The sequence below is a fragment of the Rhinolophus sinicus genome, chromosome 1 (assembly GCF_057876585.1).
Source record: "Rhinolophus sinicus isolate RSI-liver-muscle chromosome 1, RSI-T2T, whole genome shotgun sequence".
Taxonomy (NCBI): domain Eukaryota; kingdom Metazoa; phylum Chordata; class Mammalia; order Chiroptera; family Rhinolophidae; genus Rhinolophus; species Rhinolophus sinicus.
Window position 1 is genome coordinate 212,661,463 of NC_142501.1, and position 14,278 is coordinate 212,675,740.

The 14,278-nt window shown below is 58.3% G+C and overlaps 1 protein-coding gene across 18 annotated transcripts in view; it reads right to left on the bottom strand.

Moving 5' to 3' along the window:
• The window catches only part of ABLIM2 (actin binding LIM protein family member 2), a 125,870-nt gene extending 112,533 nt beyond the window's left edge, over positions 1–13,337 (bottom strand). For 16 of the 18 annotated variants that reach the window (XR_012492399.2, XR_012492403.2, XR_012492402.2 and 13 more), the window contains exon 1: positions 13,147–13,314. Coding sequence is in view for 3 of the 18 variants with exons in the window: in XM_074320852.2 (XP_074176953.2) it covers positions 13,147–13,156 (10 nt within the window). In the remaining 15 variants the exon portion in view is untranslated. Of the gene's footprint in view, positions 1–13,146 lie in introns of all 18 variants that reach the window. The other 2 variants (XR_012492397.2, XR_012492395.2) reach the window with 1 other exon arrangement.
• Positions 13,338–14,278: the final 941 nt, after the last annotated feature.

The following is a 14,278-nucleotide window of genomic DNA, read 5'->3' on the forward strand; positions in this document are numbered from 1 at the left end:
GGCCAATGCCATCCGGGGCTGTTTGCTCCAGCAGAGTCAGGTAATCGATGTCTGAATAATTCCACTTCTCTTGGCCGCCATGGGGGAGGGTACTGACAGCGGGCTTGGTATTCACAGCGGGTCTCTGTGCAGCTTTGCCGGGAGACCTATCTGCGAGGGAGACTTTGAGTTCTAAGTAAAAGGACAATTTGCAACAACGTGCCAAGTGCACTGGCTTGCCAGCCGGGTCCAGAGCTCCATCTTGGATTTCTTCTGTCCACATGGTCAGGGCCAAGCTTTGCAGACGTACAGCCTGAGCGTTGAGTGGCTCCATCGTCTTGGATGCGGAATGAAGGGCCTGAGCAGGAGCTTCTGGCTCCAAGCAGGAGGCCACACACCCCGGCACAGCCCTACCTGAAGCCACAGATCCCGGCCACTAGCGCCACCCGCTCCGAACTGCTGCGGCCCCCAGAGGCAGGCGGTGCTGTGGGAAATAAAAGGTTCTATTCCTGGCATAACCCTCTTTCCCAGAACTGGGACAGTGAGCCGGGCTGCTGCCAGGGTCTGGGTACTGGCCTGAGACCCCTCCCTGAATCTCTGGGTCTCACTAGGATATATGGCACTGAAGTCCCACTGTGTGGCTGTCTGCTCCCAGGCCAGTCGCCCCAGCCCAGCCACATCCAGGGCACAGGGACCCCATGGGCCTCATCATGTTGCCCCAACATTGTCCAGCGGGCTGGATGCAGAAGACCCCGCAGCTGTCTTCCACGGCTCTCTACCTCAGATGCAGCAGCCACACGTCACCGTCACCGGCTTCACGGGTCGCCTGCACCATCCTAGGACCTCAGGAGTCACCGAATGTAACAGCATATAAGTCAGAGAGGCCACTTCCACCCCAAGCCATCTGCTGCTCTTGGCTGAAATGACACAGGGGCTGTGGCTGGCTGGGCTGCCAAACAGTGGGGGTGGGCACCCTGCTGTGTGGCAGGGAGGGGGCCCAGCTTACAGCCAGGGGCCCACACCTGGACAGCTAGAGGAAGATGCCACTACCCACCCCTCTCCTGACCAAGGGGTCCCTAGGCCCTCTGCGAGGAAGTCGGCCCAGTGTAGACCTGCAAATACATGTTCCCAGGCCGCAGCCGGCTATCAGAAAGTCCAGGAGTCTGCGTTTTGCAGAGCTATGGTCTCCATGCTCCTCTCCCCTCCCCGCCTCTCATGCTGAGACACATCCGCTCTCACATTGTCACAGAGCACTGACTGCCTGCTGGAAGACCCCAGTGCACAGAGCCAGGTGGGGCTGTGGGGCTCCTGCCCATGCCCAGCACCTCATGCAGGGCCCCGCAGGGGACAGAGCACAGATGTTTCTCCAGTGCTCCCTCCTCTCTCAGTAGCAGGCTCGGCACCTGCTACTGGATGTCATGCCCCACTGCTTTGCCAGCTGCAGCCTACATGGTTGGTGTCACCTCCTCCAGGAAGCCTGCCAGGACTTATCACTCATGGCAGGTTCATTAATTGCCTTCTCTGTCCCCACAGCCTCCCTGAGAAGTGCTTTCTCATGGTGTGTTTTCATCACCCACTGTCTGCCTTTCTCATTAGGCTGGGAGCTCCTGGGGGGAGGGACTGCATCAGGGTCACCTCCAGCAACTGGCCAGTGGATAGATGCTCAAATGAAATCAACACATCTGCCCCCCTGCCCCCACTGTTGCTTGGTGGCATGTTAGAGACTATCCATAAAACCCAGGGTGGGACCCTATCTTTGGGGAGGGGGTGTCTTTCTGTGAAGGGGGTGTCCTTCCTGGTGTCAGTCACCCCAGGGAAAGGCATGTCCTCACAGAGGATATAGGAACTTGGAAGGGCGAGGTTCAGGGTAAGATACCCCCGCCCACCCCCACGCTCCCACCCCCCACCCCGCCTCCTGCAGGATGATCCACGACTAGGAGGTGGGCTGAGGCCAGGGCTGCCCCTCCACATCCAGAACATAGCCCTGCTGAGACCTCCTGCTGGGCCACAGGGATACCCCTCATAGTCGGGGGAAGGAAGGAAAGGTGTCAAAGCTCAGAGCCAGCCATCAATGGGGGCAGAAATGACCCTCAAGACCCCAATTTCCAGCAAGGTGTTCCAGCAAGGACCTTGGAGGCTGTGGGTCCTCTTTTAAGTAAGGAAAGGGAGGGTTTCTCTAGCGGTCCCTTTCAGAACTGCCCCCACCATGGCTCCCTGGTGACGACATTGCCCCAGGCTAGCCAGCTGGAGAGCAGAGAGCAGACAGGGGAGCTTGGCTCTCTGCAAGGTGAGGTGAGGAGGCGACTCAAGTACACAGGCGGCATAGAAAACGTGGCTCGCAGGGAGCTGTGCGCAGGACGGCAGACAGCCCGGCTGGAAGCTGACCCACATTTGATGCAGGTTAGGGAGGGGAGACGCGGTTCAGCAGAAGCCCAGAATCTGGAAGGAGGCCGCCTGAGCTCGAATGCCGCTTTCCCATGACCAGCTGGGTACTCGGGGCAGGTTTCTCTGTGTCACCTGGCCTCTGTGTCCCCACTTGTAACATGGGCGGTCAGGTAGCCACCCCTGCAGTGCTCATGGGACGATACAAATGATACTGTCCACTGCGGTCACCACTATTGCAACTGTCCGTCTCTACCACCTGCGAGGCACCTTTCGTCAAGAAGCCTGAGCTCTTGGAGAAATAGAACAACTCCTCGATTCATACGAGAGTGGGGAGACATGTGCTCTGAGGGGAGGAGGCACTGGGGTGCGAAACCCACCGCCCCCGTTTACCAGCTGTGTGACTGTGGGTAAGTCACGCCGCCCGTGTTAGTCCAAATGCCCTCATCTGCACATTGGGAGCAACAGTCCCTACCGCACAGGGATTTGGGGCCCTGGAGACTGCTGCACAACCTCTCTACCATGACTGGCATGACGAAACGCACCCCAAATGGCAGGCGTTGATTTCCATTGGGCAAATCCACCACTCCCTTGAGCTCTGATCAGCAGCAGCTGGGGTGGGGGCTGGCGTTCCCAAGGCTACCAGCACACACCTAGGGTATATTTAGCTCTGCTGGAGCCGCCGGGTGCAGCCATTCCAGCCAGGGACCCGCATCTCAGACCAGCTCCTAATTCCTCACTGGCGACTATGGAATTTGCTCCAGAGCAGAACTCTCTCTCTCTCATTTAGAGCTGTAGACTAAATCATCACACACACACACACACACACACACACACACACACACACGTTCAATTCCTGTGCGGGTCACATGTGGCTGCTGATCACAGCCCGAGCTCCGCGGTGAGAGTTCACCTCCCAAAATAGAGGACGCTGTTCCTGAGCACAAGTCGCCGCTGCCAGACAGCTGTTCTCTAGTCGAGCCTCCCTGAAGAAATCCTGTCCCTTGCATATCTTAAGATGAATCAGCAGGAAAAAATAAAACAGCAAAGCATTAGGGGAAAAAGGGACGGTTACCCCTAACCCTATCGCATTTTGATGTATTTTCTTCCAGTGCGTTTTTCTTGCACATTTTGCAGAGATGACGCTGTGTATATAACTCTGGGTCTTGTATTCTTCATTTGTCACCAGCAGTGACACATGCACTTTACTAATCCCTCACAATCATATTAATGACTGCAAAATAGTCCATCCTCTATCAGCAGTTCTCAAAGTGTGGTCAAGGGGCCCTGGGATCCCCCTGACCCAATCAGGGGTCAGCGGGTCACAACCTTTTCCAGAATAAGATTAAGGCGTTCTTTTCCCTGTTCACTTTCTTTCTCTCCCGAGTGTCAGATGGAGCTGTCCAGAGGCTGCCTGGTGGGTGACATCACAACTGACTGAACACAGACAGGACACAAGAATCCAGCTGCCGTCTATTAAGCCAGATATTAATGAGATTTGCAGAATTGTGAAGCAATGCCAGGCTATTCACTAAAAACACTCACATGGTAACATACAAAGGGCTACTATTCTGATTCAACGAATTCACAAATACTTTAGAATGTTCTCCATTTTTATGTTTAATACCATAAATATCGGTAATGACCGTCCACTTAAACAAGAGCTCTTTGGCATTGTCAATTAAGTTTGCGATGAAGGGGTTCTGGCCCTAAAAGTGTGAGAACCGCTGCTATGGGCAGATAGCGATTTGCTCAGCCAGCATTCGGTGGCTGGATGTTCGCTGTGTGGGGTATGCAACCCCTGCCCCCAATGACCTTTCAGGCGTCAGCCGATGGCTGTGCTTCAGAGCCTTTCTCAGAACCTTTTCGGGAAGCTGCGTTCCTCTGTCACAGGGCATGGGTGTGGTCAGGGCTCAGGGCCCTCTGCCTACGTGCCTCAAGCTTGTGCATGGCGGTACCCCAGTCTGTGTCAGCGTCCAGCTCACAGGTTCGGGGTTGTCTAAACTTAGCCGAGAGGAACATTTTCATCCCGTGAGAAGTCATTGTCTCAAAGTCTCAGCTATTCCCACAGGGAGAGAAACAGCTGTCGGTTCTAGAAACAGAAAGCTGCTGTAATACGCTGGATAATGTTCCCAAAAGACATCCACGTCCTTAGGACCTGTGAATGACCACGTGTGGTTAAAAAAGAGGGGTCGATCTTTGCAGATGGGATTAAATTAAGGATCTTGAGGGGTCAGATCTCTGCGCCTGGAGAGATCTGGATCGTCCAGGTGGCCCTAAATGCAGTCACGAGCTTCCTTACGGGAGAGAGGCAGAGATCTGACCCACACTCAGAGGGCGGGCGGCGTGCAGATGGAGCAGACGGATTTGAAGATGCCAGCCTTCAAGATCAAGGTTATAGCGATACAGCCACAAGCCAAGGAGTGCTGGCAGCCACCAGAGTGGGGGGAGGCGGGGAGCAGATTCTCCCCAGAGCCTCTGAGGGGCACAGTGCTACCGATACCTTGCCCTCGACCACCTCCCTTGGGGTGCACAGCACGTCCAGGGATGGGGGCCAGCTCCCTCCTTTTCCAACCCCCATCTCTCTCCCACGGCATCACCTGTCAGAAAACCTTCTCGCCTTGGGCTGCAATGTGCCTCCCCAAAGCGCCTCACTGCCCCCCCACCCCACTTAGGGGCTAGAGTGTGTATATATTTTGCCTGGTATGTTCCTTCAAAGGCTGCTGGCTGGCTCCTCCCACTGTGCCCCTAGCAAACTGCTGTCAAAGAGACACAGGCAGAGTAAGGATGTCGGGTGGCGGGAGATGGGGGCCCAGGGAAAAAGGGAAGAGGCAGAACAAAGATCTAACGTGGCAGCCCCAGGCCTTGCAGGGCTTCGGAGGGGTCCTGCTTGGCCAGAGGGAACAGAATCAGCAGGTGGAATGAGACGGATGGCAGGGAAGAGCAATCGAGGCACACTGAGTTCTGGGGGGGAGGCACCCCTTTGGATGGCAGAGGCAACATGCAGAGCGCTGAGAGCACCACCCCCCTTTACCCGCCAGCACTGGGAGCCACAGCTCACCCTCACTGTACCCCAAGCCAGTCCGTGTACCCCACACCCACGCTGTACCGCACCCCAAGCCCACGCTGCACCCCACACTTGTACCCATTAGAGGCAGGGAGGAGCCTGGCTGGACGCTGGGCTCCTTGCACACATCACATTTGCTGATTTCTGAGCACAGCAGGGTGTGTGCAGGGCACCGATGCTTGTAATTCTGCACCCCACAACTACTCCCTGAACACTTGGCAGACGAGGCCGTTCTCCAAGCAAGAGGCGAACCATTGGATCAGAAGTGCAAACGAGAGTCCTGTCAGACGGCCGTGAAGGCCCATGAGCCAATCTGGCTTAAACAGAGGAGCAGTGGACCCACTCGGTACCAGGGAAGCCAGACTGCCGGACCCAGGCTCCCCACACCCTGGGGGGTGAGACTGCGCCCCCAGAGCTAGGGAGTGCCTGCACATGTGGGCAATTCACAACTGCACAGATGTCTGGGGTTGGGGTACTTCCAGGTCTAAGGGGGGCACACTCTGGTTTAGGAGTCCATAACTCAGTGTGCGGTCTGGACAACGCCATTCCACAGGGGCCATTGTCCTTTGGTGGGGAGTGACAGCATCATGGAGCATGACGGTGGTAGTGGCCACCCACCCATCCAACACGCCCTGGATCCCACTCCCCATCTCACCCTTGTCACTCTCCCTTGCTCCCTGGGATGGCCTCCCAGGTCCACCACCTGCACCCAAGCCCCCAGTCACTCAGGAACCTAAAATGAAACAGCTGCAGGACGAAGGGGTCTTCAAGCATTTGAAACTCAGCTCCAAGCTGAAGTGGGGGCTCTGGGGTTGGTCCTTGCAATTCTTCCTTCTTAGAACGTCAGGCCCAGCTGCAGCACCAGCTGGGGCCTTGGAGACGTCATTTCCCAGTAAGAGCCTGGGGGACGTCCAAGGTGGGGCAGAGGGGCAGAGAGGTCTGGCTGTGAGCCCCGGACCCGGAACGACAGCAAACAGAGGAGGCTGAGCATGAGGCGGGGCCCTGAGCTCCAGCCATTGTCCCTCCTTCACTGGACGGGCTTGCATGGAACCCCCATCCCGTGGCAGCCCGTGTGTGGACCACCGGACAGGAGCAAGTCAGAGGCCCAGCCCTGTGCTGGGGACAGACACCCAGCGGGGACAGGAGCCAGCACGCTATGCACTGCAGTGACACTGGGCGTCAGTTTCTTGTTCTGCTGGCTGGAATCGTGTTGCCAGATCATGTCTCCAAAGCCTCGTTCTGTGCATGAGGAAACCGAAGCCGGGAGAGCACGGTGTGTGCTGCACACAGGGTGGAGCAGAGCTGGCAGTGAGGGCGGCCAGCAGCCGGGCGCAGTGAAGCCCTGAGCGGCACTGACGACCACACGCCGGAGGACGGGAGGACGGGAGCGCCCAGCTCCCCGGGGACAGGGACTGACAGGAGCTGTAAATAGGACTGCGGCAGGCTGGGCAGGGGAGGGAGCAGAACCAGTGACACGGGGAGACAAGCTGCAGCCTGGCTGACTGTGTCAGCTGACGGCACAGTGGGCCATGCAGGGAGCAGTTTCAGGTTTGGCCCAAGCCGTGGAGGGCGTGTACGGCTGCCGTGAAGCCCACTCTACCTGATTCCTGTGCCCCAGCCATTGACACCCCAGCCATTGACACCCCAAACACATGAGCAATCTGGAAATGCAGGGGCTATTAGCTCTACTTTCTAGGTGGGGAAACCGAGGCAGAGAGTAGTTAAGCCATCTGGTTACAGGAACACAACTAGCAGGTGACACCTGAGACTGCCGCCCGGGTGTGTCTGACCCCAAAGCCACTCTGCCAGCTCAGTATCAGGCCTGTGGATGTCACTTCCCTGGCAGGCTGTCCAGAACTCCCCTCACACCAAGATCCTTGGCGTAAAGGCAAAGTGAAAATGTCACATAAGGTCTCCCTGGTGGAGAAGGGAGATGGGAGACCTCATGGCTAACACGGAATTTTCCCTGAACCCATGGCATAGTCTCCAACCCAGACGGTCTCACTGGGGACAGTGGAGGGGACAGCACTGTCACACATATGAGGGTGACAGTGGGCCCCATTTCTACAGATGGCTACATGGAGGTGCAGAGGGAAGACAGCCACCCAAGGCCACACAGAAGTCTGGGTGGGTGGGGCTGAGAGTCCAGGGCCAGAGGGTCAAGGCCGCAGGGAGGCACGTGGGTTTGATATGGTGAAACTCTCATGGTCCAAACTGTCTTAGAGTGGATTCTGGGGGCTGTGCCATGAGCCAGGCAGGAGCCCCCATGGGCAGCAGAGGAGAGAGCATGCACTGCCAAGGCACATGGGCCTGCAGCGGGGCTGGCTCTGCCCTCCGGGCTCTGTGTAGGCAGGTAAAATACCTGGGAGATAGGACAATGCTTCATGGCCCAGGTGAGACGATGGGATGTGTAATACTCCCCTTCCTAAGAAGCATTATCGTGCTGCCCCAGATGAATCAAGTCTTACCCATCCCACTCAGCCACACTTTACGAGGGGCCAGTAAGTCACCATGGCAGCCAGCTAATGCGTATAGTGGGGGCGTGGGGGGAGACAGACAGTGCCACCCAGCCGGGGAGATGCGTGTGTCTGGGCAGACTGGGGTTCAAATCCAGCTGTCGTTTACAAATGGGGTGACATGATGCCAGGCCCTGGACATCTGTGTCTCCATCTGCAGTGGGGATACCCAGGAGCCCCAACAAACACTGTGACCCCCCTCAGCCCCGGCCGGGATTGCAGGAGTGTCTGGCCGGGCGCAGGGCCCCAGGGACCACCCTGTGAGGCACAGCTGCCATGACATCCAAAGCAGGGCGCTGCCGACACCCTAGAGACAGTGGTAGTGGAAACATCCCCGAGTAAACAGACACGCTGCACTCAGGTTGCTCTGCACTGCGTACCAGCAGCCTCGAGGCCTGCTGCTTCAGGGCAGCCCGTGGCAGCTGGCACACATCTGGCTGGTCCCCTCAGCATCTCACAAGACCACATGGTCATCATCTAAAAGTATGAGCTGCCTTCTAAACACCACCTATGTTTTCCTATGTTTTAACTGCCTTTTTGAGCGTTTCTCAAGTGCCAAGCACTTGGCACCCTTGGTCCCAATGAAGACCCGGGGGAGGTGGCATTGAAAGCACAGAGAGGTTCAATAATCAATAATGCTGGCAGGTGGCAGAGCTGGAATTTGAGCCTCAGAGACCCAAGTTCAGGGGAAGCCTTACCTTGTGCTGCCGAGGCAAACAAGGGGCGCAAGGAAGCCCCATGTCTGTACAGAGGAGGGGTCGGGGGTCAGGCTTCCGGCCAGCAGCCCAGAGCCCCGGCAGCTGGTACTGCCAGCAACTGGGCTGGCCTGGCCGTGAGGACAGTGGCAGGGCAGATCTCTCCACAGGCTGGACCCCTTCCTGCCCTCTCCTCTCACCACCTGGAGTTGCCGATTTCCTCTCGCCAGCTCACAGCTCTCCCACGACCCAGAGCATACTCTGGAGGGTCAGCGTGTGGGACAGGCAACTTCTCCGTAAGCGAGCGTCACACTCCCTTTTCTGGGACAGTAAGACTGGACTTTGCATGAGTTCTTCAAACTCAGGACTTGAGGCTAGAAAAGACGTCAACTCTCCCCAGACTACGTCATCGACAGAAACCATAAAGAATCAAAAGGTCTTAGGTGGCCAGGTAGGAAGGGACCCTGAACATCAGGGCAAACCAGTTCAGAGCTAGGTGATGCCCAGGCTGGGCTGGTTCCTGGGCAACGCCCATCCCTTTCAGATGCAAGTTCTGCTGACTTTCTGGGTCAGGGGGATCTGCCTTCTGCTGCACTGAATTCAGATGGAGTCACACAGGGAACCTGGCACGAGAGCCACTACCTGTGTGACGCTCCGTGATGCTGTCATTCCCCGCCAGGGACAGTGGCCCCTGTGGCATGGCATCACCCGGACCGCTCACCAAGTCACGAACTTCTAAACCAGAGCATGCATGCCTTAGACCGGGGTATGATGCTTTTCTTGATTCCTCATTGTAAAAGCAAAGCACACACAATGAAGGAAACTCAGGAAAGTCACGGACAGCATACAGACGCAGGTGGGGAAGACCTGGCTTTCTCCCGCCTGCCGCAGAGGAGGGCCCCTGCTGACACCGTGATGTAGTTCCCTCTAGTCTTTTCTCCTGTGTTGTTTTTGTAGAGTTGACATCACACATGACATGCAATTTGGTTTCTAAATTAAACTTTTCGTAAGCATGTTCCCCTAACATTAAAAACTTCTCACGTGCAGTTCTAGACCGCTCCCCGCCCCTCCACCCCCAGAATGCATGTCAGGAGGATACGGGTTTTTGTTTGTTCTCGTCATTTTCTGACTGCCGGGGCCTGCAGCAGAGCTTGGCACACAGGAGGCATTTAGTGTAAACATTTGTTGGCTGAATGAACGATTGCATGGCTAATACGTCATCACTCCCTCCACATTCAGGCGGTTTCTGCCTTTGTGCTGTTACTAGTAACGCTGAGGGGACCATCTCTGTGGCTACATCACTGCCTACACTCGGGTTAGGTGAAGGACTGTGTGTCTGTCCCAATACTGGGACCTGCGCCAAAAGAGTAGGGGACTAGGGCTCAGGTTCTCGTTCCGTCACTTACTCTCCTTGACCCTGGACAGGCCTCAGATTTCCCTCAGGGACGATGGGTGGGTTTGTACTGGAGGATCCTCCAGGTCCCTTCTAGCTCCATGATGCTAACACAGTCGCCATGGGAACGGAAGCTGACTGAGCCAGATATCCAGGCTGTCCACCTGGCCCTGCACCCCTGTTATAAGCTGAATTGTGTCCCCCCAAAATCCATATATGGAAGTCCTAACCCCACAGGACCTCAGACTGGGACTGTATTTAGAGATAAGACCTTTATAGAGGTAATTAAGGTAAAATGAGGTCATTGGGATGGGCCTGACTCCAGTATGCCTGGTGTCCTTATAAGAAGAGATTAGGACACAGACACACACAGAGGGACGACCATGTGAGGACACAGGGAGAAGGCGGCCATCTACAAGCCTAGGAGAGAGGCCCTAGAAGAATCTAACCCTGCCCACTCCTTGATCTTGGACTTCCGGCCTCCAGAAGTGTGAGAAGATACATTTCCACCGTTTAAGCTCCCGGTCTTCCTTTGGTACCTTGTTAGGGCAGCCCTGGAAGAACAGTAAACCCTCCACGAACTTCTGACCATCTGGGGATCCTGCCTCGCAGACCTGCAGCCACCCGGGGAGGACAAGAGGGTCAGAGAAAGCATGGGTCTTGCTCAAGGACCTGGCGCCCATGGGTGGCAGAGCTGGCACAGGAGCCCCTCCCAATTCAGGTTCTTTTCTCTGCCCCACCTTGTCCCGTTGTAACCACGTGGGCTGCGATGTTATGAAGCCACCACCACACTCATCGTCATCTACTGGGCCCCACCATGTGTGGGCCGGCACTTCGGGCGGAGCTAAGGACATTCCCTCCACACAGCAGGGAAACTGGCGCAGGGAGCCCACAGCGAGTGCGCGGGACTGGGATCCAGGCCTGTCGGCGCAGAACACTGTCTCCTAATTTCCCTGGCCACTCGAAATCAACAAGCAACAAAACAAGTAGGTGACTGCATGGGGCCTTGATGCCACGTGAGCCATCTCAAAGGTGTCCTCGTTATCAGGCTGAGGGAAGACACTCCTGCAGCCTGATGGCATAGGAAAGGGGACCCTCCTAAAGGGGAGGTTGTACAGGTTGCCTCTGTACAAGCTTGGACTATCCAGCCCATCTCAGCAGCTGGAGACGAGGCCACATGATCCCCAGCCACCTGCTGGTGCAGAGCTCCAGAAGGATGCCAGCCTTCCACGGGGAGGGCCATCAGGGGACCTCCCTGGATGATGGAAGCCCCAGACTTGCCACATGTGCACAGTGGCCGGACATTAGAGCCAAGTGCCAGGGACAAGGGACCATACGGCTCTCCCCCACCTCAGGTGTAGTCAAAATTACTTCTATGCAAATAATGGGCTGGCGACAGGGCTGGGGCATGAGCGACAGGTGGATGGGAGAGCATGCTCCCTGCTAGTTCCAAAGAGCTGATTCACTCAGGAAGACGAAGGTGAACTGGCAACATCCACCTAAGCTATTAAGGACCTACTGTGCGCGGGGTTTCTCACTCGTACCTTATCCTCTCCAGATAACCAGCATGACTGTTTCTATATGTCAGGAAGCCAAGCTCAGGAAGGTGCCCAAGACCACCAGGTGGTCACCATGGTTCAATCCCTGTCCCCTTGCTCTTTCCAGCCATGACCCCCACGGCCCGCAATGCCCACATACCCCTTCTCCCAGGACAACCACCAATGGGGAGGGATGAAGGCTCCTTCCAGGGTTCTCCCAGTTTATAGGAGGGCCATGGGTATCAATTATGGCCACAGAGAGCCCAAAATTACTCTGTGTGCACCCTGCCATTATGCTGGTCTCCCATTAAATAAGTGTGTCTGGAGGCCCTGCAGAGTCTGCGGGTGCCTTGCTCCCAAGCCACCTCCGGATAACAGGTTGGCCATTTCAGAAACCCTCTTCTAGAGAATTCTGTCTCCTACAGCCTGCCATTTGCTCCCAGCCACTCCAAACGCCCACTGCCAGTGTCCCTCTTTCCTTGGTTGGGAGGGGAAGGGGACTCTTTCCCCGGGGAAGTCCCTGGAAACAGCACCCCAGGCTGAGCGCACACAGTAAGCACTCACTGAATGCATACTCCCTCCCCAGCCTGATCCCCCTCCCCAGGGAAGCAGCTGTCCCCACTGGTTGTTGCACGTCCTCCAAGAGCCAAACTGCAGTCTGTGCAGAGACAGGGTCAGATGAAAGAGCTCCTGGGAGCACCCGGTTCGACTCTCCGCCCCGCTGTGGGAACGGAGCAAGAGATAAGCTTGTGAGCCTCAGTCGCACCCTGAAAAATGGGGTGACGGGCCCCACCCTGCCGGGGAACGTCCAGACAAGCCCTCGGCCCAGGGCCGGGCCCCAGAAGCCTCTCAAAACCAGGGTTCTCAGGCCAAGTCCAGACTCATCCGCCAAGGCCCCCTGGCTCCAGGTCTCAGTTTCCCCAAGCGCTTTAGGCGCAGCTGGCCTGTGACGATGTGGGATTTTCCAATGCCGCACAGAGGCCACACAGAGGCGGTCAGATCTGGTGGGTGCGGCGCGGGAGGCACCAGCGGGATGCGCAGGGGTGAGGCGCCGGAGACCAAGCGCTGAGATCCGGGCAAGTCGCTCACACCTGTGGGCTCCGCGCCCCCAAATCTGCCGCGGGCGAGCCCAGGGCGCGTGGGCTCGGCCTGACGCCCCCGACCCAGGACCTAGGCTCTGCGGGAGCCCCGCAAGGGCGGCGGCCCCTGCCGCAAAGCCCCCCATGTCATTATCTCAGCTCTCCGTGTCACGGTCTGCGGCTCGGTGCCGCTCGCCGGGACCCCGGCCGCCCACTGCAGCCTGCGGAGCCCCCGGACCTGCGAGAAGCACAGGAGTGGCGCCTTCCAGACAGCCCAGCGCAGCCACGCAGCCGGCGCGGTGGGAAGGGGGATCGCCCGTCTGCGCCGCAGCGCTACACGCCCGGGGCGCAGGACCCTCTGGACTGCAAGACCCTAGAGCAAAAGTTGGGTGGAGCCGCTGGGCGATTTCCCTCCGTGCTGCAGGTGCAGCTCCCCCAGTCGTTGCTGCGCCGCGACCCAGCTCTGGGACCAGCCGGTCCCTGGCCCCGGCACTCACCTGCACTCATCTCAGCGGCAGCTTCTAGTCGGGCCGTCCGGGCGCTGCTGCAGCCCGACGCTCCTGGCCGCAGGTGCCGCGCTCAGCGGCGCGATAGTCGGTCCTTCCACCGGCCGGCGGCTCAGCGCACAGCCGCGCCTGCCCGCAGCGTCGCCGCAGCCTCTTCGCGCGCCGGCCCCGCCCCTCGCGCCCCGCTCCTCGCGCCCCGCCCCTCGCGCCCCGCCCCCGGGCGACCCCGCCCCTCTCCACCCCCGCCGCGCCGCGGGCGGGGCGCACCTTGGGAAGTGTAGGCGCTGCGACCCCAGCGCTCCGCCTTCAGGCCCCAGCCGCCGCACCGACGGACTGCAAGTCCCGGCAGGCCGCACGTCCCGCGCGTGCGCAAACGGACGCCGCCGCTGCGGCCTCCCCAGCTGCTCGTGGGTCTGCGGAGCTGTCACCGAGGCCTTGCTGGTGGTCTCGCTGGCTGCCTGGCTACCGCCGGCTCTTGGAAACCCGGGGATAGCGAGGAGGGCGCCCTAGGAGAAAGCGAGCTTGGTGCAGCTCTTGTTGAGTCGCTAGGGGCCTTGAAGACCTCCTCGGCCAACCCCCTCTTTCCCCAGTTTTCGGAGAGGGAAACTGAGGCAGGGGCGGGGCACGGCAGGATTTGCCCACCTCCCCGGCGAGGCTTGAGCAGTCTGCGATACGGACGCAGGGCTCCTGACTCCAGGTCTAGGGCTGCACACCCTAGGTTCCCGGCGCGCCGCTTTGGCTGGCGCCTTAGTCTGGCTGGGGTGGCGCCCAAGGAGGGGACGCGTCACCCCCCCCCCCCCCAGGTCCAGGGCAGGCCCCGTTCCCAGTCTCCCTGCAGTGACGTCAGGCACGCGGCACAGGGGATGGGTACAGGAGAGGGAAAGCCCCCGGGTGGGAGCAGGTGGAGCCCACTGTTGCCTTGTACTGACGAAAGGGGGCTGCAGAGAGTACAGAGGGCCTGGACGGATGAGCGTTCAGGAGGCAGAATCTCTGGGACCTGGCACTGCATGGGGAGAGGGGCCACAAAGGATCGAGGGCTGGCCACAGAAAATGTGGACTTTGAATGGGATACAGAGGCAGGAGGAGATATTCCTCCCCGGTTGCCATGGTTCCTGGGGGGAGC